The 20,641-nt window shown below is 45.2% G+C and overlaps 1 protein-coding gene across 1 annotated transcript in view; it reads right to left on the reverse strand.

Moving 5' to 3' along the window:
• LOC309548319 (transient receptor potential cation channel subfamily M member 2-like) overlaps positions 1 to 20,641 on the reverse strand; it is a gene marked incomplete at both ends in the record, with an annotated part of 196,068 nt that overhangs the window by 36,470 nt on the left and 138,957 nt on the right. Inside the window, 2 exon segments of the mRNA XM_082248258.1 lie at positions 16,631 to 16,788; positions 17,436 to 17,532. Of these exon segments, the coding sequence (XP_082104384.1) occupies positions 16,631 to 16,788; positions 17,436 to 17,532 (255 nt within the window).

The following is a 20,641-nucleotide window of genomic DNA, read 5'->3' on the forward strand; positions in this document are numbered from 1 at the left end:
ATGAGCACTGATAGGTGGCACTGATAGGCGGCACTGATAGGCGGCACTGATGAGCACTGATAGGCAGCACTGCTGGGCACTGAGAGGTGGCACTGCTGGGCACTGAGAGGTGGCACTGCTGGGCACTGAGAGGTGGCACTGAGAGGTGGCACTGCTGGGCACTGAGAGGCGGCACTGATGGGCGGCACTGATGGACACTGATAGGCGGCACTGATGGGCACTGGCGGATGGCACTGGACACTGACGGGTGGCACTGATGAGCGGCACTGATGGGCAGCACCATCAGTACCCACACTCAGTGCCCATAGTGCTGCCAGTCAGTGCTCATCAGTGCCTAGATGAGCAGGCACTGATGGGCACTGACTGGCAGCACTATGGGCACTGATTGTGGGCATTGATGGGGGCACTGATGGCGGGCACTGTGGGCACTGATGGGGGGGCACTGTGTGTATGTTTTTACCTTTTAGTAATCAGGGCACTGGTGATCAGTGCCCTGATTACATCGCTGTGTGTCCCCGGCGCTGTGAGGCTCCCCCTCCTTCCTCACACTGCAGGCTCTGTGTGAGGAAGGAGCGCCGGCGATGAGAGATGATCTCATATGTTTACATATGAGATCATCGCTCATTGGACGGCCCGATCACGTGGTGAATGGCCGCTGTGATTGGCCATTCACCACGATCTGTGATCGGCCGTGTCCCATATTTTCCCCGCTGCGCGCTCGCGGGAGTGCGCGGGGGGGCGTGTCACTGGAGGCCGTTTAAAAACGGCCTCCCGAAAATTCGAGTCCGCGCTGCAGCCGTATATAGGCTGTAGCGCGGATGGCAGCAGGTTAAATATGGGATTTTTTTTGTTTTTTTAATTTTTAATAAATATGCAAAGATTTCGAACAAACTTCTTTCACAATGTCATTATGGGGGATTGTTTGTAGAATTTTAAGGAAAATATTAAATTTAATCCATTTTGGAATAAGGCTGTAACATAACAAAATGCTGTGAATACTTTCCGGATGCACTGTATAGCTGTGTATTTAGGTTTACTTTTATGAACAGGTGAATTTTTTTCTCTGTTGGCTTCTCTGCAGTTCTCCGGGGAAAATGATCACCTCTGGCACCCTTTTTATGAAGCGGAGAACTTCAGTTCTCCCAGGGTGATCAGAGGCGAACTGTTTTCTCGGAGATCTGTGCAGAAGTGAATGGAAGCGCCTGTAATCTCGTGAGACAAAGCGAGATTACAGTAGTATGAAAATTACTGGCGCGCTTTAACAAGCAGTGATAAATTATCACTGCTGAGTACACGATCCCCACTAATGTTAATAAATAATAGTCCCCTTACATAAATATATATACATATACACTGAATACACACATGCATACATTATATACAGTGGGTACGGAAAGTATTCAGACCCCCCTTAAATTTTTCACTCTTTGTTATATTGCAGCCATTTGCTAAAATCATTTAGGTTCATTCTTCTTCCTCATGAATGTACACATAGCACCCCATACTGACAGAAAAACACAGAATTGTTGACATTGTTGCAGATTTATTAAAAAAGAAAAACTGAAATATCACATGGTCCTAAGTATTCAGACCCTTTGCTCAGTATTTAGTAGAAGCCCCCTTTTGATCTAATACAGCCAGGAGTATTTTTGGGAAAGATGCTACAAGTTTTTCACACCTGGATTTGGGGATCCTCTGCCATTCCTCCTTGCAGATCCTCTCCAGTTCTGTCAGGTTGGATGGTAAACGTTGGGGAACAGACATTTTTAGGTCTCTCCAGAGATGCTCAATTGGGTTTAAGTCAGGGCTCTGGCTGGGCCATTCAAGAACAGTCACGGAGTTGTTGTGAAGCCACTCCTTCGTTATTTTAGCTGTGTGCTTAGGGTCATTGTCTTGTTGGAAGGTAAATCTTCGGCCCAGTCTGAGGTTCAGAGCACTCTGGAGAAGGTTTTTGTCCAGGATATCCCTGTACTTGGCCGCATTCATCTTTCCCTCGATTGCAACCAGTCGTCCTGTCCCTGCAGCTGAAAAATACCCCCACAGCATGATGCTGCCACCACCATGCTTCACTGTTGGGACTGTATTGGACAGGTGATGAGCAGTGCCTGGTTTTCTCCACACATACTGCTTAGAATTAAGGCCAAGTTCTATTTTGGTCTCATCAGACCAGAGAATCTTATTTCTCACCATCTTGGAGTCCTTCAGGTGTTTTTTAGCAAAGTCCATGCGGGCTTTCATGTGTCTTACACTGAGGAGAGGCTTCCGTCGGGCCACTCTGCCATAAAGCCCCGACTGGTGGAGGGCTGCAGTGATGGTTGACTTTCTACAACTTTCTCCCATCTCCTGACTGCATCTCTGGAGCTCAGCCACAGTGATCTTTGGGTTCTTCTTTACCTCTCTCACCAAGGCTCTTCTCCCCCGGACGGCCAGCTCTAGGAAGGGTTCTGGTCGTCCCAAACGTCTTCCATTTGAGGATTATGGAGGCCACTGTGCTCTTAGGAACCTTAAGTGCAGCAGAAATCTTTTTGTAACCTTGGCCAGATCTGTGCCTTGCCACAATTCTGTCTCTGAGCTCTTCAGGCAGTTCCTTTGACCTCATGATTCTCATTTGCTCTGACATGCATCGTGATCTGGAAGGTCTTATATAGACAGGTGTGTGGCTTTCCTAATCAAGTCCAATCAGTATAATCAAACACAGCTGGACTCAAATGAAGGTGTAAAACCATCTCAAGGATGATCAGAAGAAATGGAAAGCACCTGAGTTAAATATATGAGTGTCACAGCAAAGGGTCTGAATACTTAGGACCATGTGATATTTCAGTTTTTCTTTTTTAATAAATCTGCAACAATGTCAACAATTCTGTGTTTTTCTGTCAGTATGGGGTGCTATGTGTACATTCATGAGGAAGAAGAATGAACTTAAATGATTTTAGCAAATGGCTGCAATATAACAAAGAGTGAAAAATTTAAGGGGGTCTGAATACTTTCCGTACCCACTGTATATATATACACATTAAATATATATCTACATGTATGTGTGTATATATATATATACATATATATATATATATATACATAAATATGGCAGGGGGACATGATTACTGTGTTGGGGGGTCTGAACGAGGAAGAAGGAAGTCCATAATCTTCCTTTTTCCCCCTCAGTTCTCCCCCGATTCTGTCTTCACTCCCCGCTTCACAAGCTCCAGGCTGGTGAACCCGGGAGTGTGAATTCTGACCCAGATCGCCAGTGAATTGCTGAGATTGCAGCTTCATGACCTGGCTGTTTCTGTGTCAGTCAATGACAGATTCCCGTGTGAAGAGATGATCAGCGGAGAACATGTTCTCCTCTGATCATTTCTGTTTCATAAACTGAGAATGATCGGAAATGAGCTGTGATCAGCAGGATCACTGCTCATCTCCATTTCATAAAAGGACACCATTGTGAGAACGGCATTCACTGATTGCATAGAAAAAACATGCACATGATAAGGGTTGGTAGTGATCTGCTGGAGTAGGAGGGTAGATGATGCAAGGTGTGTGCTAATGAGGTCAGTTGGTAAAGTCATTCCCGTGTCACGATCTAAGGTCTTCCAGTGGCTTATTAACATGTCCTATTTACACCCTAGGGGATGTATTTTCACTCATGCTTGAGTATGTAAGATGCAACATGCTCATAATAAAACAAGAAATTGCAATCATTGTTTATTGATCCTACTATACTGTTGTTTGCCAGAAACAGTTCTACTCATTGGTTTTATATTGTGCCTTTATCACAAATGCATGTATATTTTTGAGCACAGTATAGGCCAAAGGCCATTTACTTTGTATGGTTTGCTTTTGTCTTCTTCTGTGTGAAAAATTTAATAAAAACTATCTGATTAAAAAAAAATAAAAAAAAGGTCTGCCCAGGAAGTAATGTAGACTTTTTTATACAGCCAGCTGGACACAGAGGTAAGGGGTGTGTAAGATACATTTATTTCTGCAAAAGAAGTACATTAATGGAATAGTGGTACATAGGGGAGCTGGAATTTAGAAAAAAAAGGGAACTTATCCTTTTAGACCCATTTAAAGGACCACATTGTTGGAGATACAACAAGTTTAAGCTTAGCCTATTACCTGTTGCAGTTCACAAATAGGACACTAGATGTCGCTAATGCTCAGTGATATGCTATGCATTTTCTATGATGTGTTGTAATTTCCTGTACACTGTACTGTACTCGCTGGTTACCTCTACCTGTCTGTGTTTTTCTTACAATGAGAAAGTGACATCTTTGCTATCTGTGGTTATGTTCCAATAAAGAAGCCAGTTCCTGTTACTCCACAATGTCTGATCTGAATAGACTCCGCTGCACTCAGTGATCACGCTCTGCAAAACACATTGGGCGAACCTATCTTTTAAGGGGTAGGGGGATAGACTTCCCAATCAGCTGTCACAGTGGTGACATGATCAGGAGCTCAACCCTCTGGCTCCCAATTTATAACTAGAGACTGTTTGTGACAGCTCTGTCACTGTGCTGGGAGCGCACAGGGAACATACTCTCAGCACAGAAACCTCAGGTGCCCTGGAGGCTTATGTGCAGCCTGTGGATGCTAAGACTCACTCTCCTTTGTCTCTAGTCTACACCTATAAGTAATGTGATTGGCAAGAGGTCAAAGTAAGATTTCAAAATTCAGAGGTACTTGCAGTTGCTTTGTGTTGCCTACACTTGTCTTACTGAGGTAAGCACCACCGGGACAGGTTCACCCAGCACCCAGGGCATAGATGCAAAACTGAGCTCCCCCCCCTTGCTCTGAATGCATGACACAGAATGGGTGTAGGTGTACCACCTTGCGCCCATTCTCTGCCCTCTTGCTTCAGCTGCCAATGGTTGGCATGGAGTGTACACTGCACATGTATAGCCAAGCCTTTGTTTTGGCAGCTCAGTCCTGCAGATTACACTTGGAGAGCATAACCAGCAGCAGGGGAGGACTGGGCAGGGGGGTAATTGCCCCCCGGGCTGCTCTGATGCCCTGTAAAAAGGCTGCACTGCTTCTGCCACAGACATGCCTGAAGGATTCCAGGTGAAGAGAAGACCCCACCGCTGACGTACTGAGTGCGGGATGAAGATAAGGACAGAGCGCAGCCGATCATGACATTTTGGTTAACAAAATCCGAAGGGACAATCACGAAAACCTTTGCTGTATGATAGCCTAGCGAACGACAATCGCTTAATCAGTACAGTATGCGTCCGCTAAAAATCTATAGACAAAGACCACGCATGATCAGAAACACGAAAATAACCCGGAAAAAGCCTGGCTGCCGTTGTTTTTGTTTTGCACTATCCGATACATAGCTACGCAACAAGGAAGCATTTCCAGAAGCGTACAAAAAAATCATACATTTAGTACGCATTGTTGAATTCATTATTAGTATCATGCAACAAAATGTGAACGATAAGTTGTCCAATCATCTGATCGTGTGTACGAGGCATAAGTCTTCATGTACACGGGATGTTTGAAAACCTCTCCTGAATGCTGGAACTTGACAGCTAGTAACCGATGGTTAAAAACATCAGTTTTGCCGCGTTTACATGCTGTATTTAGCAGCATTTGCGTTTAGAAGCGTTTTATATATAAAATATATAAAAAGGAGGAAATGAGAGAGGGGGAGGGGGGGGGTACTGGAGGATTTTCTTGGTACCAATAGTCACACAGCAGATCAAAATAAAATAAAGTATGTTTTATTACAAAAATAGCAAAACGTTTTTTTTAACTGCTTGCCGACCGCCGCATGACTATTTACTGCGGCAGTCAGCCCCCTACAGGCAAAATGTCGTAGGGCTACGTCGCCCGCCCACGAGCCTCTAGGGGGTGAACACGTGCCGCTGGAGGCGCGCTCCTGCCCCCCGCTCGTTCACTAACATCCCCGCGCGAGTGACCGGCGGCTCCGATGTCTGCCTATCACTCGCGATCTCCCGCTGGAGAGGGAGAAAGGCAGGCAGCTGATGTAAACAAAGCCGCCTGTCATTCTCCCTGGTGTAACAGCAGAGACTATACGATCCTGCTATGTAGGATCGTATGTCTCTGTGGTTACATTACAAGCCACACCCCCACAGTTAGAATCACTCCCCTAGGGACACATTTAACCCCTTGATCACCAATACAGTTAACTTCTTCCCTGCCAGTGTCATTTTTACAGTAACAGTGCATATTTATAGCACTGATTACTGTAGTGATGTCACTGGTACCCCCAAAAGTGTCAAAAATGTCAGTCAAGGGTCCGATCTGTCCGCCGCAATGTTGCAGTCCTGCAAAAAAAATCGCAGATCACCGCCATTACTAGTAAAAAAAAAAAAAAAAAAAACAATAAAAATGACATAAATCTTTCCCGTAGTTAATAGATGCAATAACTTTTGCGCAAACCAATCAAAATACGCTTATTGCTATTTTTTTTTACCAAACATATGTAGCGGAAAACAAATTGGCATAAAATGTTGAAAAATTTTGATTTTTACATTTTTTTTTTTTGGGGGGGGGGGGGGGAATTTCATATAAAAAATGTGAAAAATATTGTTATTTTTTCAAAATTGTCTCTCCTTTTTTGTTTAGAGCGCAAAAAGTAAAAATCGCACAGGTGATCAAATACCACCAAAAGAAAGCTCTGTTTGTAGGAAAAAAAGGACGTCAATTTCATTTGGGTACAGCGTCGCATGACCGCACAATTGTCCGTTAAATACACGCAGTGCCGAATCGCAAAATAGGCCCTGGTCTTTGAGCAGCCAAATCCTCCGGGGCTGAAGTGCTTAAATAGCCAAAATAAAAATACAATTTTTTTTTTGCATTTAAGTGTAAATGAGAGGTATGAGGCATTTTTGACCCAAGATCTCACAATACAGAGGTTCTGTCATGCTTATTTCTATTACAAGGGGTGCTTACATTTACAGCCCCCGTGATAAAGTCACGTGAGGGTGACGCAACGTGTCGGGAGGAGCTGGGTGACGTCACTTCCCGTTTTCGGTCGAGACCAGAAGTAGGTGAGACACTCTGTACTGTTTGAGGACCCCGCGGTCGCCTTTTGAACCGGATATTGTGAATTTTAATTTAAGTTATCTTATTTACAATAAACTGCACCATGGAGCCGCCTATTGTAATTTCATGAGTGGAGCTATAGATGAGCGGAGTTATATTGGGGAGGATCGATCCATCTGCCTTGAAGCTATCCCAGTCCATGATTGAAGTGTTGGCCAGCTGTGGGAAGGTTTAATATAACCTCAAAGCCTTATCAGATGGCGATATATACCTTGTTATTAAGGTGAGCGGCCATTGCACATATTTGGTGTTGACAGTTGTGCTGGTTTCTCTGGGATTTTCCTTCACCTCACAGAAGACACCCATTCATCTATGTTTTGAGAACTGTTCTCACTATGAAATCATTTTTTCACGTTGGATTGGATTGGACAGTAGACACTTTGTCACTTTTGTCATATATATTTGCTTGGATTCATACCATTTTAGTTTCTATCACTGAAAATATTTTTATGAATGGACACACGTTTTGTACTATGGATGTTTTATTTTTAATATTTGCTGACTAGTTATTTATTTATTATTTAATATTTTTGCTTTATATTTCTTGTGCTGTTATACATATATTTATGTGGATTATTAGCATTTTTTTGGGGTATTTGCACATTATATATGGATTTCGTACACTTAGCATGATTCACATTCATCATTGCACAACACTATATACACTTTATTGATGTAACGCATTATTGTGTTTTTTTTTAAGTGCTTATATCAAGATTAGTGTTGAGCGAACACGGACTGTATTATTCGTGTTCGTACCGAATAATTGGATTTTTGTTACCCGAACACGAACACGAACACTTTACTGTATATTCAGGTAAAAATCCGTGTTCGGTCGTTTTATTTCCGGGTTTTGCATGCTTTGGCGCTCTTTTCATGGTGGGCTTTCAACAGCCAATCAACAATCGTTTAACTGGTGTGCCTTAAGCCATCCCAGCCATGCCTGCAAATGTCTCAGTAGCTGTGATTGGCCGTCTGAAGCATGTGACCAAGTCTTTATAAGTTCGAGGCAGCCGCAGCGGCGTCATTATGCTGCTTAGATCAGGGACAGAGCACACATCAACGTGCTGGCTGCTGATTAGGGAAAGATAGGCAGGAAAAAAACATTTGTGTCCGGATAGAATTGAGGGACAGGTCGGAGTGTTTAGGCAGGGCGAGTTGTAGGCATTTTAGGGATAGAGTCTGCTGAATTATAGGGTCAGTGTGTTCTACAAACTACAATCGATATTGCTGTGTGGGGTGGGGTCTGCACTTAGTTCTCCTGATCTACGATCTCTTCTCAATCCTGTTAGGGACAGAGTCTGCTGAATTTTAGGGAAAGTGTGTTCTACAAACTACAATCGATATTGCTGTGTGGTGTGGGATAGGAGATAGGCAGGTGTCAGTGATCCACATCCATTTTTCTGTGTGTGGGCTGCAGTGAACACAATCTTTTTGGGGTGCAGTGAACACAATCCTTTTGGAGTGCAGTGAACAAAATCTTTGGGGGGTACAGTGAACACAATCTTTGTGGGGTGCAGTGAACAAAACCTTTGTGGGGGTACAGTGAACACAATCTTTGTGGGGTGCAGTGAAGACAATCCTTGTGGGGTGCAGTGAAGACAATCCTTGTGGGGTGCAGTGAACAAAATCTTTGGGGGGTACAGTGAACACAATCTTTGTGGGGTGCCGAGAAGACAATCCTTGTGGGGTGCAGTGAACAAAATCTTTGGGGGGGTACAGTGAACACAATCTTTGTGGGGTGCAGTGAACAAAACCTTTGTGGGGTGCAGTGAACACAATCTTTGTTGGGTGCAGTGAAGACAATCCTTGTGGGGTGCAGTGAAGACAATCCTTGTGGGGTGCAGTGAACAAAATCTTTGGGGGGTACAGTGAACACAATCTTTGTGGGGTGCAGTGAACAAAACCTTTGTGGGGTACAGTGAACACAATCTTTGTGGGGTACAGTGAAGACAATCCTTTTGGAGTGCAGTGAACACAATCTTTGTGGGGTACAGTGAACACAATCTTTGTGGGGTGCAGTGAACAAAACCTTTGTGGGGTACAGTGAACACAATCTTTGTGGGGTGCAGTGAACACAATCTTTGTGGGGTGCAGTGAACAAAACCTTTGTGGGGTGCAGTGAACACAACCTTTGTGGGGTACAGTGAACACAATCTTTGTGGGGTGCAGTGAACAAAACCTTTGTGGGGTACAGTGAACACAATCTTTGTGGGGTGCAGTGAACAAAACCTTTGTGGGGTACAGTGAACACAATCTTTGTGGGGTGCAGTGAAGACAATCCTTTTGGAGTGCAGTGAACAAAATCTTTGTGGGGTACAGTGAACACAATCTTTGTGGGGTGCAGTGAACAAAATCTTTGTGGGGTACAGTGAACACAATCTTTGTGGGGTGCAGTGAAGACAATCCTTGTGGGGTGCAGTGAAGACAATCCTTGTGGGGTGCAGTGAAGACAATCCTTGTGGGGTGCAGTGAACAAAATCTTTGGGGGGTACAGTGAACACAATCTTTGTGGGGTGCAGTGAACAAAACCTTTGTGGGGTACAGTGAACACAATCTTTGTGGGGTGCAGTGAAGACAATCCTTTTGGAGTGCAGTGAACACAATCTTTGTGGGGTACAGTGAACACAATCTTTGTGGGGTGCAGTGAAAAAAACCTTTGTGGGGTACAGTGAACACAATCTTTGTGGGGTGCAGTGAACACAATCTTTGTGGGGTGCAGTGAACAAAACCTTTGTGGGGTGCAGTGAACACAATCTTTGTGGGGTGCAGTGAAGACAATCCTTGTGGGGTGCAGTGAAGACAATCCTTGTGGGGTGCAGTGAACAAAATCTTTGGGGGGTACAGTGAACACAATCTTTGTGGGGTGCAGTGAACAAAACCTTTGTGGGGTACAGTGAACACAATCTTTGTGGGGTGCAGTGAACAAAACCTTTGTGGGGTACAGTGAACACAATCTTTGTGGGGTGCAGTGAAGACAATCCTTTTGGAGTGCAGTGAACACAATCTTTGTGGGGTGCAGTGAACAAAACCTTTGTGGGGTGCAGTGAACACAATCTTTGTGGGGTGCAGTGAAGACAATCCTTGTGGGGTGCAGTGAAGACAATCCTTGTGGGGTGCAGTGAAGACAATCCTTGTGGGGTGCAGTGAACAAAATCTTTGGGGGGTACAGTGAACACAATCTTTGTGGGGTGCAGTGAACAAAACCTTTGTGGGGTACAGTGAACACAATCTTTGTGGGGTGCAGTGAACAAAACCTTTGTGGGGTACAGTGAACACAATCTTTGTGGGGTGCAGTGAAGACAATCCTTTTGGAGTGCAGTGAACACAATCTTTGTGGGGTACAGTGAACACAATCTTTGTGGGGTGCAGTGAACAAAACCTTTGTGGGGTACAGTGAACACAATCTTTGTGGGGTGCAGTGAACAAAACCTTTGTGGGGTGCAGTGAACACAACCTTTGTGGGGTACAGTGAACACAATCTTTGTGGGGTGCAGTGAACAATACCTTTGTGGGGTACAGTGAACACAATCTTTGTGGGGTACAGTGAACACAATCTTTGCGGGGTGCAGTGAACAAAACCTTTGTGGGGTACAGTGAACACAATCTTTGTGGGGTGCAGTGAAGACAATCCTTTTGGAGTGCAGTGAACAAAATCTTTGTGGGGTACAGTGAACACAATCTTTGTGGGGTGCAGTGAACAAAATCCTTGTGGGGTACAGTGAACACAATCTTTGTGGGGTGCAGTGAAGACAATCCTTGTGGGGTGCAGTGAAGACAATCCTTGTGGGGTGCAGTGAACAAAATCTTTGGGGGGTACAGTGAACACAATCTTTGTGGGGTGCAGTGAACAAAACCTTTGTGGGGTACAGTGAACACAATCTTTGTGGGGTGCAGTGAACAAAACCTTTGTGGGGTACAGTGAACACAATCTTTGTGGGGTGCAGTGAAGACAATCCTTTTGGAGTGCAGTGAACACAATCTTTGTGGGGTACAGTGAACACAATCTTTGTGGGGTGCAGTGAACAAAACCTTTGTGGGGTACAGTGAACACAATCTTTGTGGGGTGCAGTGAACAAAACCTTTGTGGGGTACAGTGAACACAATCTTTGTGGGGTGCAGAGAAGACAATCCTTTTGGGGTGCAGTGAACACAATCTTTGTGGGGTACAGTGAACACAATCTTTGTGGGGTGCAGTGAACAAAACCTTTGTGGGGTACAGTGAACACAATCTTTGTGGGGTGCAGTGAACACAATCTTTGTGGGGTACAGTGAACACAATCTTTATGGGGTACAGTGAACACAATCTCATACTTCTGAAGCTTTGAGGGTGCTGCCTGTTCTATACTCCTCCTCCTCCTCCTCATCCATCCTTTTAGGTGTACAAACAATAGTAATTGGGGCCTAGTGTGCTTCTGTACGTGTGAAAAACATACACTTTTTTTTGATCATATTTCCTATTCCGCTATTCAATAAAAACCTTTGGGGCTCAATTAAATTGCGGAATAGTTGGTGTCGGTACGTGTGAGATCCACCTTTCCAAGTTTTTGGGGTTCATCTCATACTTCTGAAGCTTTGAGGGTGCTGCCTGTTCTATACTCCTCCTCCTCCTCTTCCTCATCCATCCTTTTAGGTGTACAAACAATAGTAATTGGGGCCTAGTCTGTGTTTGTACGTGTGAGATACACAGTTTTTTATCCTATTCCGCTATTCAATACACACCCTTTTGGTGTAAAAAACATTAAATTGCGGCATAGTTTGCATATTTGACATTTGCATATATTGTGCCTTGTTGCGCTGTTTTGAGTACTCCACCAACATGGCCAGTGGCAATGACGCCGTTCTCAGCTTAACTATCCCACTTCTATGCCTCCTTGAAAAAACAATTCGGGCGATGATGGAAGAGGATGTGGCACAGGATGAGGAGGAGGAGGAGGAGGATGAAGAGGTAACATTTCCAAGGCTTTCAGGGCAGTCATTCGCAAGGGGCTCCGAGGGTGGGTTCCTGCACACACAAACGCCAGGGACACAATTGTCCAGCAGGGGCACAGTTCTGGAGGATGAGGAGGATGAGGAGGAGGAGGAGCTGGAGGAGGAGATGGAACCATGTTCACAGCAGGGTGGCACCCAGGCCAGCTCATGGCCATCACTGGTGCGTGGCTGGGGGGATACAGAGGACACGGACGATACACCTCCCACAGAGGACAGCCTTTCGTCGCCTCTGGGCAGCCTGGCACACATGAGCGATTACATGCTGCAGTGTCTCCACAACGACCGCCGAGTTGCCCACATTCTAACTTGTGCTGATTACTGGGTGGCCACGCTGCTGGATCCCCGTTACAAGGACAACGTACCGTCCTTAATTCACTCACTGGAGCGCGATCGCAAGATGCGCGAGTACAAGCGCACGCTGGTAGACGCGATGCTGCTGGCATTCCCATCTGACAGCGGGGCCACAGTGGAAGCACAAGGCAGAGGAGGAGGAGGAGGAGGTCGCCAACTCAACCAGGGCACCGCCAGCACCTCAGAAGGCAGGGTTAGCATGGCCGAAATGTGGAAAAGCTTTGTCAGCACGCCACAACAGCAGCACCAGCAGCTCAGATGGAACGTCTTAGCAGGAGGCAGCATTTTACCAACATGGTGGAGCAGTATGTGTGCACACGCCTACATGTAGTGAATGAGGGGTCTGCCCCCTTCAACTTCTGGGTCTCCAAATTGGGCACATGGCCTGAGCTTGCCCTTTACACCTTGGAGGTGCTGGCGTGCCCTGCAGCCAGTGTATTATCTGAACGGGTATTTAGCACGGCTGGGGGCGTTATAACAGACAAGCGCAGCCGCCTGTCCAGAGACAATGTGGACAAGCTCACGTTCATTAAAATGAACCAGGCATGGATCCCACGGGACTTTTCCGTACCTTGTGCAGAATAGCAATGGATACCGACCTTACCCAGCCATTGTTCCATTTTTGCTCTTTCTCACTCTTTTGGGGTGTACCCTCATTTAAAATTTGTGAAAAGAAGCAGTGTTGGCTACCTCGTCCTCCTCCTCAGGGCCAGATTAACGTAGGGGCTATTGGAGCTGCAGCTCCATGCAGGCCCCTACCTTTTATATAGGCCCCGGGTTGGCCATATTCACTGTTACCGCTCTTCTGTCACTTGTAAACACAGAAGTCTGGCTTCTATGCTCGCTTCCCCAGGCAGCACCCTCAGAACCTCCCCACACAGCGCGAAGGCCGGACAAGGAGGGACAGTTGCCGATGCATGGATGTGTTTATGGGCTTCAGAGACAGCATCCCATGTTGAATTAGGCATGCATGGCTGCACCCTTCCTCCTCTGGGTGCATGCCAAGGCACGGCCCTTAAGGCCCTTCAAAATCCTCAGCACCAAGACCATGATGCTCTTAATCCGGCCCTGGTCCTCCTCCACCGCCGCTTCCACCTACACCGCCCATAGGTGTGCGCAGCCTATTGCATTAGGGTGTGCACCCCAAAGTTGAAATACACATGCATGTGTTTGCCTACATATACATGGCCCCGATACATTACTCTCCCTGCTGGCAAAGAGAAATAGAGCAGAGCCGGTCCGAGGGAGATCTTTCCCATCTCCTCACTGGCAAACAGAGCGATAATGCTATGTGCCCTAGGTGATTAGGGTGTGCCCAGGTACACCAGGCACACCCTGTGCGCATGCCTATGACACCGCCACATCCACCACCACCTCAACCTCCCTCCTACTCCATATTGGCCTCGTCCTTTAGAGATGAAGAACATTGTTTTATTTTTCTGTTTTTTTTTTGTTGTTTTAAGTTATTTCCCTATCCACATTTGTTTGCAGAGCACTTGCCATGCTCTTAACTACGTTTTGCTGCCATTTGCAGCACTCTAGCCCTTTCCATTGGTGTTTTAGAGCCATTTTAGTGCCTTAAAGTTCGGGTCCCCATTGACTTCAATGGGGTTCGGTGTCCGGGAAAAGTTCGGTAAAAGTCCGGGACACGGACCCGGACTTTTTTTTAAAGTCAGGCCGAACCCGTCGAACACGGACATCTAGGTGTCCGCTCAACCCTAATCAAGATGTTATATATATTTATAGATTTGTATACACTTTTTAGCACAATTTTTGAATTTCCCCTAGAGTAGTGTTATAGACCCCCCTGGAATAGCACCTATCCACTTTTTTATCTATTCTTTATAATAGGAATCAAAGGGAGCCAATTTATTTTTTGAAGGGACAGTGTAAAAGTTAAAGGGAAAATAAATAAATAAATGAAAAAAAAAATTTAAAAGTGCCCCGTCCCTCCGAGTTTTCGCGCAGAATGTTTGCATATGTGAGTAACCACCACATATTTAAACAGTGTTTAAACCACATATGTGAGGTATCGCCATGATCGTTAGAGTGAGAGCAATAATTCTAGCACAAGACCTCCTCTGTAAACCTGTAAAAAATGTTAAAGCTTCGCCTATGGAGATTTTCAAGTACCGTAGTTTGTCCCTGTAATGGAACCGTGACCCACACTGTATTTGTGGGCTTCCATCAGTATATGGCTTCGTTCAGTCTTGAACATAGATATCAGATTTTCCAGCCGCCCCCATACAAAGCTAGCCGACAACTTAGCTTTTTCTGGAACCTTCTCTCCTTTATTGAACAGTTTCACACTCAATTTATACACACATGAGCATATCTCCTTCCTGATCAAATTATCCCATCAGGTCAGGGGTTGCCTGATTACATTATCATATGCGGATGCAATTGTATAAAGAAATAGAATTAACCTGAACTAATTATCTAGCCATCTGGACAGAAACAATATGTGAGTTCATTAACATTTAACAATGGGACAGACAGGCTTAACAGTATCCACATCACACCTCAATACACAGACAACAGGGAGAGCCTGTCTCTGACATTGAAGTTCAATACACATTATCATAAGTGTAAGCACAGAACCCATTTGAAGCAATCCAAACCATTAAGTATCTGTCTTTCACTCCTAGTGATGTTGAGTACCGTCACAGTCGAATTCCACGAACGTGCACAATTTTGGAGCATGACATATTAGGTATCAAGTTACTTGGCGTACCATTATCTTTCATAATTTAGAAAAAAATCTGGCTAACTTTACTGTTTTATTTTTTTAATTAAAAAAAAGTGTATTTTGTCCAAAAAAAATTGCATTTGTAAGACTGCTACACAAATATGGTGTGACATAAAATATTGCAATATGATCTCCATTTTATTCTCTAGGGTCTTTTCTAAAAAAAAATCTATAATGTTTGAGGGTTCTAAGTAATTTTCTAGCAAAAATACTGATTTTTAACTTGTAAACAACATGTGTCAGAAATAGGCTTGGTCCTTAGGTGGTTAAAAAAGCTTAAAGAGGAGTTCCAGCCTGGGGAAAAAATAAAAGTCAGCAGCTACAAATACTGTAGCTGCTGACTTTTTATCTAAGGACACACACCTGTCCAGGGAGCCCGTAATGTCTGCAACCCAAAGCCGACCAGTCCATCGGCTCTGGGTGTAGGCGCCGGCATCCTTACTAAGGGAAACAGGAAGTGAAGCCTTCCGGGTTCACAGCCTGTTTCCTACTGCGCATGCATAGCTTCCAACTGTCCCTGATTTCGAAGGACAGTCCCTGATTTGGAACAAAGTCCCTCTGTCCCTCCTTCCTCCTCATTTGTCCCTCGTTTTGGGCTGATCTATATAGTTGTATATAAAATGCACTATTTATCTATCAAAAAGTGTTTCCCAGTGCTAAACCTTTCACCCAATTTCTAAATTGTTGCATTTGTAAATTTCAAAAGCCAATATAAAGGAATAGTTGTGGTTAAAAAAAAAAAAAAAAACACTTCTGGGTTTAACCAATCTTTTTTTTTTTTTTAAATACAATTCTGCCACAATAAGGGGGCGTTGCAGGGGGAGTGTCCTATGCCTACATACTTTTGCTAAAAGGCGTCCCTCATTCCAGGGTTGAGCCAGATGGACTTGTGTCTTTTTTCAAACTAACTACGTAAGTTGGGAAGTATGCGCATGCATGAGTCACGCTGAGCTTTCTGAATGGTTCCCGCTGTCTTCTGGGACCTAAGTGTGTCTCTCAAAAGGCAGTGGAGGTATGGCGTAGGTCGTTGTGGAGCCCTTACATGGAAGTGGAAGCGGGTACCTGTTTTTGACAGGTACCTGCTCCCTCCTATCCCCTGAAAGGTGCCAAATGTGGTAACCGACTGGGGGGGGGGACAATAAAGCCCAACTTCCACTTTTGGATCGAACTCTGCTTTAAAAGGGAAGGAGCTCTTTGGCATCCTTGCCTTGGGAGCCAGGGAACTTCTCGGGAGACAGGGAACTCTTCAGGAGACAGGGAACTTCTCGGGAGACAGGGAACTTCTTGGGAGACAGGGAACTTCTTGGGAGACAGGGAACTTTTCGGGAGACAGGGAACTCTTCAGGAGACAGGGAACTCTTCAGGAGACAGGGAACTTCTCGGGAGACAGGGAACTTTTTGGGAGACAGGGAACATTTCGGGAGCCAGGGAACTTTGTCCCAACACTTCAGAGATCCGACTGGTACTCACCTCCCATGGCACAAACTCATCAGGCACTGGGTAGCGGGTAATTTTAGAGTCTGGGTACTGGAGGATCCGAGAGTTCACATGGTACAGGCAATGCTTCTCCCCGCTTCCATTTGGGCATGCTGCAGCCTGTTCTTCTGAGTTCTGAGAGCTGCTCTCTACTGACCAAGAAGACAAGAGGGATCTAATAACAGAACCCACCACATATCACTGAATACCTTACATAACAGACCAGTCTTACCCAGGGCTTTTTTTCTCAGAGAATAGATGCAGGAACTCCCCTTTTTCCGAGTCACCCCTTTTCTCCGCCCCCTACCCACCTCCGAGCACCGTTCCTTGGTTCCACCTCCTACCCACCTCCCTTTACTGCCATTTTAGGCAATACCAAGTATCATTCTGTGGTGCTAAGTAATTTGTATTTGTTTGGTAATGATAACAAGAAAATAAGTAAAATTGATCCCCTGCACCCGGCAACAATAGATCCCCCTAAAAACAATGGACCACCTACAACAAAATCCCCTTCCCCAGCAACAATAGTCTCCCTGCAGCAACAATAGATCTCCCCACAGCCAGCATCAATAGACTCTCCAGCAGCAAGCAACAATAGGCCCCTCCCTCAACAGTTGATCTCTCCCAGCAACAACTGACCCCACAGCAACATAATACACCTCCCCGAGCAATAAATGGTCCCCCACCAGCAACAATAGACCTCCTCAGCAACAGCATTAATAGTCCCTGCAGCACACCCCAGCACCTCTTGCCATTACATGCAGTCAGTCCTGGAGGTGCCGGAACTGCGTTCCCCCACATTCCCGCTGAAAAAAAGCTCTGATCTTACCTAATATTTGTGTGCTGGAGCCTTTCTCAGTCAGGGCTGTGATGATCCAGTTAAGTTTTTGTGTAGACTGATTCATATGCAATGCAAGAAATCACAGTTAGGATGGGCATACATGATACAATCAGACTGGACAATTTCTGTACAATCACATTTAGATTTACCAAAACTGTATGATATAAAGGCAAACCAAAACAACCAATTCAATTTGTATCACATTTTGGCTTTTTTAAGGTCTAAGGTTGTTTCAAACAACCTTGTCTTTATCTTTAGATATTTATCTGTACCTCTCCTGAGGAAGCGAGTTTATATCTCACAAAATGCGTAGAGAGAATGCGTACAGGTTATCCACCCCATGGAAATTTAGCTGAACTTTGATCTATTCAATGATGGTTATTCATGTACACATATATTTGGTAACTATTGTATGTTTGACAATATGGTTTTAATTGTATGTAATATCTGTCTTTTGTATTCCAAATTTTTGTATATTTTACATATCTGGTTGTGCCTCGTTAAAGTCCTGTGGGGAATTTTCTTTTGTGTATGTACAATTTGGGACTTTAGGAATTTTTGGGAAGCGCAGGAAATGACTGGGCCAGGGGGCAGGGAGGAAATTTCCCGCTGGGCCGCTCTGATGCCCCGTAAAAAGGCTGCACCACTTCTGCCGCAGACATGCCTTAACCACTTAAGCCCCGGAAGATTTTACCCCCTTCCTGACCAGGGGGTATTTTGCGATTCGGCACTGCGTGACTTTAACGGACAATTGCGCGGTCGTGCGACGCTGTACCTAAACGAATTTGACGTCCTTTTTTTCCCACAAACAGAGCTTTCTTTTGGTGGTATTTGATCACCTGTGCGATTTTTTGATCACGCGCTATAAACAAAAAAAGAGCGTAAATTTTGCAAAAATAACAATATTTTTCACATTTTTTTTATATGAAATTCCCCCAAAAAAAAAAGTAAAAATCAAAATTTTTTAAAATTTTCGGCCAATTTGTTTTATGCTACATATGTTTGGTAAAAAAAATCACAAAAAGCGTATTTTGATTGGTTTGCGCAAAAGTTATCGCGTTTACTAACAAAGGGAAAGATTTTTGTCATTTTTGTTGTTTTTTTTTTAACGCGTAATGGCGGCGATCTGCGATTTTTTTTGCGGTACTGCGACATTGGGGCGGACAGATCGGACCCTTGACTGACATTTGTGACACTTTTGGGGTTACCAGTGACATTTCTACAGTAATCAGTGCTATACATATGCACTGTTACTGTAAAAATACACTGGTTGTGAAGGGGTTAACTTTATTTGGAAGGGAGGGGCTGTGTGTATCCTTAGGGGCGTGCTTTCTACTGTGATTGGCTGTGGCTTGAGCTGTAAGGACACTGATCAACGGATCTACATAGTAGATCCGTTTGATCAGTGTCTTTACAGCGAGGAGAATGACAGGCAGCTTGTTTACACAAGCTGCCTGACATTCTCCCTCTCCCCCGCCGATTGCCGAGTGACCGGCGGACATCGGGTCCGCTGGTCACACGCGCGGGGGGGTCCGTGACCACGCGGGAGCGGGAGCGCGCCTCCGGGGGCGCGCGCTCGCTCCCTAGACCCTCACAAGCTAGTGACGTAGCCCTACGTCACTTTGCCTGTGAGGGGCTGACTGCCGACGTAGATCGGCGTTAGGCAGTCGGCAAGTGGTTAAGGGATTCCTGGTTAAGAGAAATAAAAAGTCCTTGCCACTGACCTATTAAGTGCGGGTTGAAGACAAGGACAGAGCACAGTTTATGGTGTAAACTGTGTCTAAGCAGAGACCAGTTCCATGCCCCACTGGAGACTCTTCTCCCCCGGCAAGCCCCAACCAAGCAGTCCCAGCTTCCCCCAACCGCCCCCTGCTGGTCAGGTTGGGAACCCCAATTTAGCCGGTGAGTAGAAAGTACCTGGAGGGGAGCTTCAGCCTGGAATGGGGATCAGGAGGAGGCCGGAAGGAGGTAGGGTGGGCCGAGTTTTATACACCATGGGCCTCTGGTTTGTACTTGCCCCCCTGGGCCGAAAGTTGCCAGTCAGCCCCTGGGGACACGTCAATGCCCTATACATGCCAGCTCTTTGAATACTTAATGTGACCCTAGTGCTGAGGGAGAGGGGCAGAGAAGGGTCAAACAAGGATTCTGTGGAGGACATCCTTGGTTGTTAGGATGCCAGTGTCTAGGAAGTCATAATAGTGCATAATGAAAAACTATGGCTTTGTGTAACTAAAAGGCAGGCTTCATCTACCTGCTGGCTTGTATACAATGTTTGATCAATTTTTAGGCATTTTGTCAAGGCACCCTTGAAGAAACCTCAAGGCACCCTGGTTGAAAAAGGCTGCTATAGAGGGATATGATTTGTTCATATTTCATGTCTAAGGTTTACAGCCACTTTTACAGCCTTTTTTGTATGTTTTGTATTAATTGAGTATGCGCTAAATCACCAATGGGTTTTTCACTGTCAGACATTTCATGGGGGACTATAAATAGGATATATTTTTGGTGTGCATAAACCCCATCACAGTGGACTATAGAGGGAGCCATACCCTCCTCTATGGGACTGTAGAGGGGTAGCCTCCTTGATCCCCTTCACTCTGGATTTCGGCCCCAACACTCCACTGAAACTGCTCTCCTAAAACTGACAAACTATCTACAAATGGCCAAAACCAATGGACACTATTCTGTACTCCTACTCCTGGACCTTTCTGCTGCCTTTGATACGGTTGTCCCCTTTTCCTCAAAAAACTCCATGCCTTTGGTCTCCGTGACTGTACTCTTCACTGGTTATCTTCCTACTTATCCAACCGCACCTTTGGCGTTATGTACAATTCTACTCCCTCCTCTCCTCTTCCCTTCTCTGTTGGGGTCCCCCAAGGCTCTGTTCTTGGACCCCTCCTATTTTCAATCTACACCTCCTCTCTGGGTCAGCTTCCAATACCATCTCTACGCTGACGATACCCAAATCTATCTATCCACCCCTCAGCTCTCTCCCTCAGTCTCCTCGCGCATCACTAATTTACTATCAGATATATCGGTCTGGATGTCACACCACTTCCTCAAACTCAATCCATCCAAAACCGAGCTTATAATTTTTCCTCCACCACGTGCCCCTTCCCCTGATCTCTCTGTCAATATTGATGGCATTACTATCAGCCCATCCC

Source organism: Pelophylax lessonae (assembly GCF_965119305.1).
Source record: "Pelophylax lessonae genome assembly, chromosome: 2".
Lineage (NCBI taxonomy): Eukaryota > Metazoa > Chordata > Amphibia > Anura > Ranidae > Pelophylax > Pelophylax lessonae.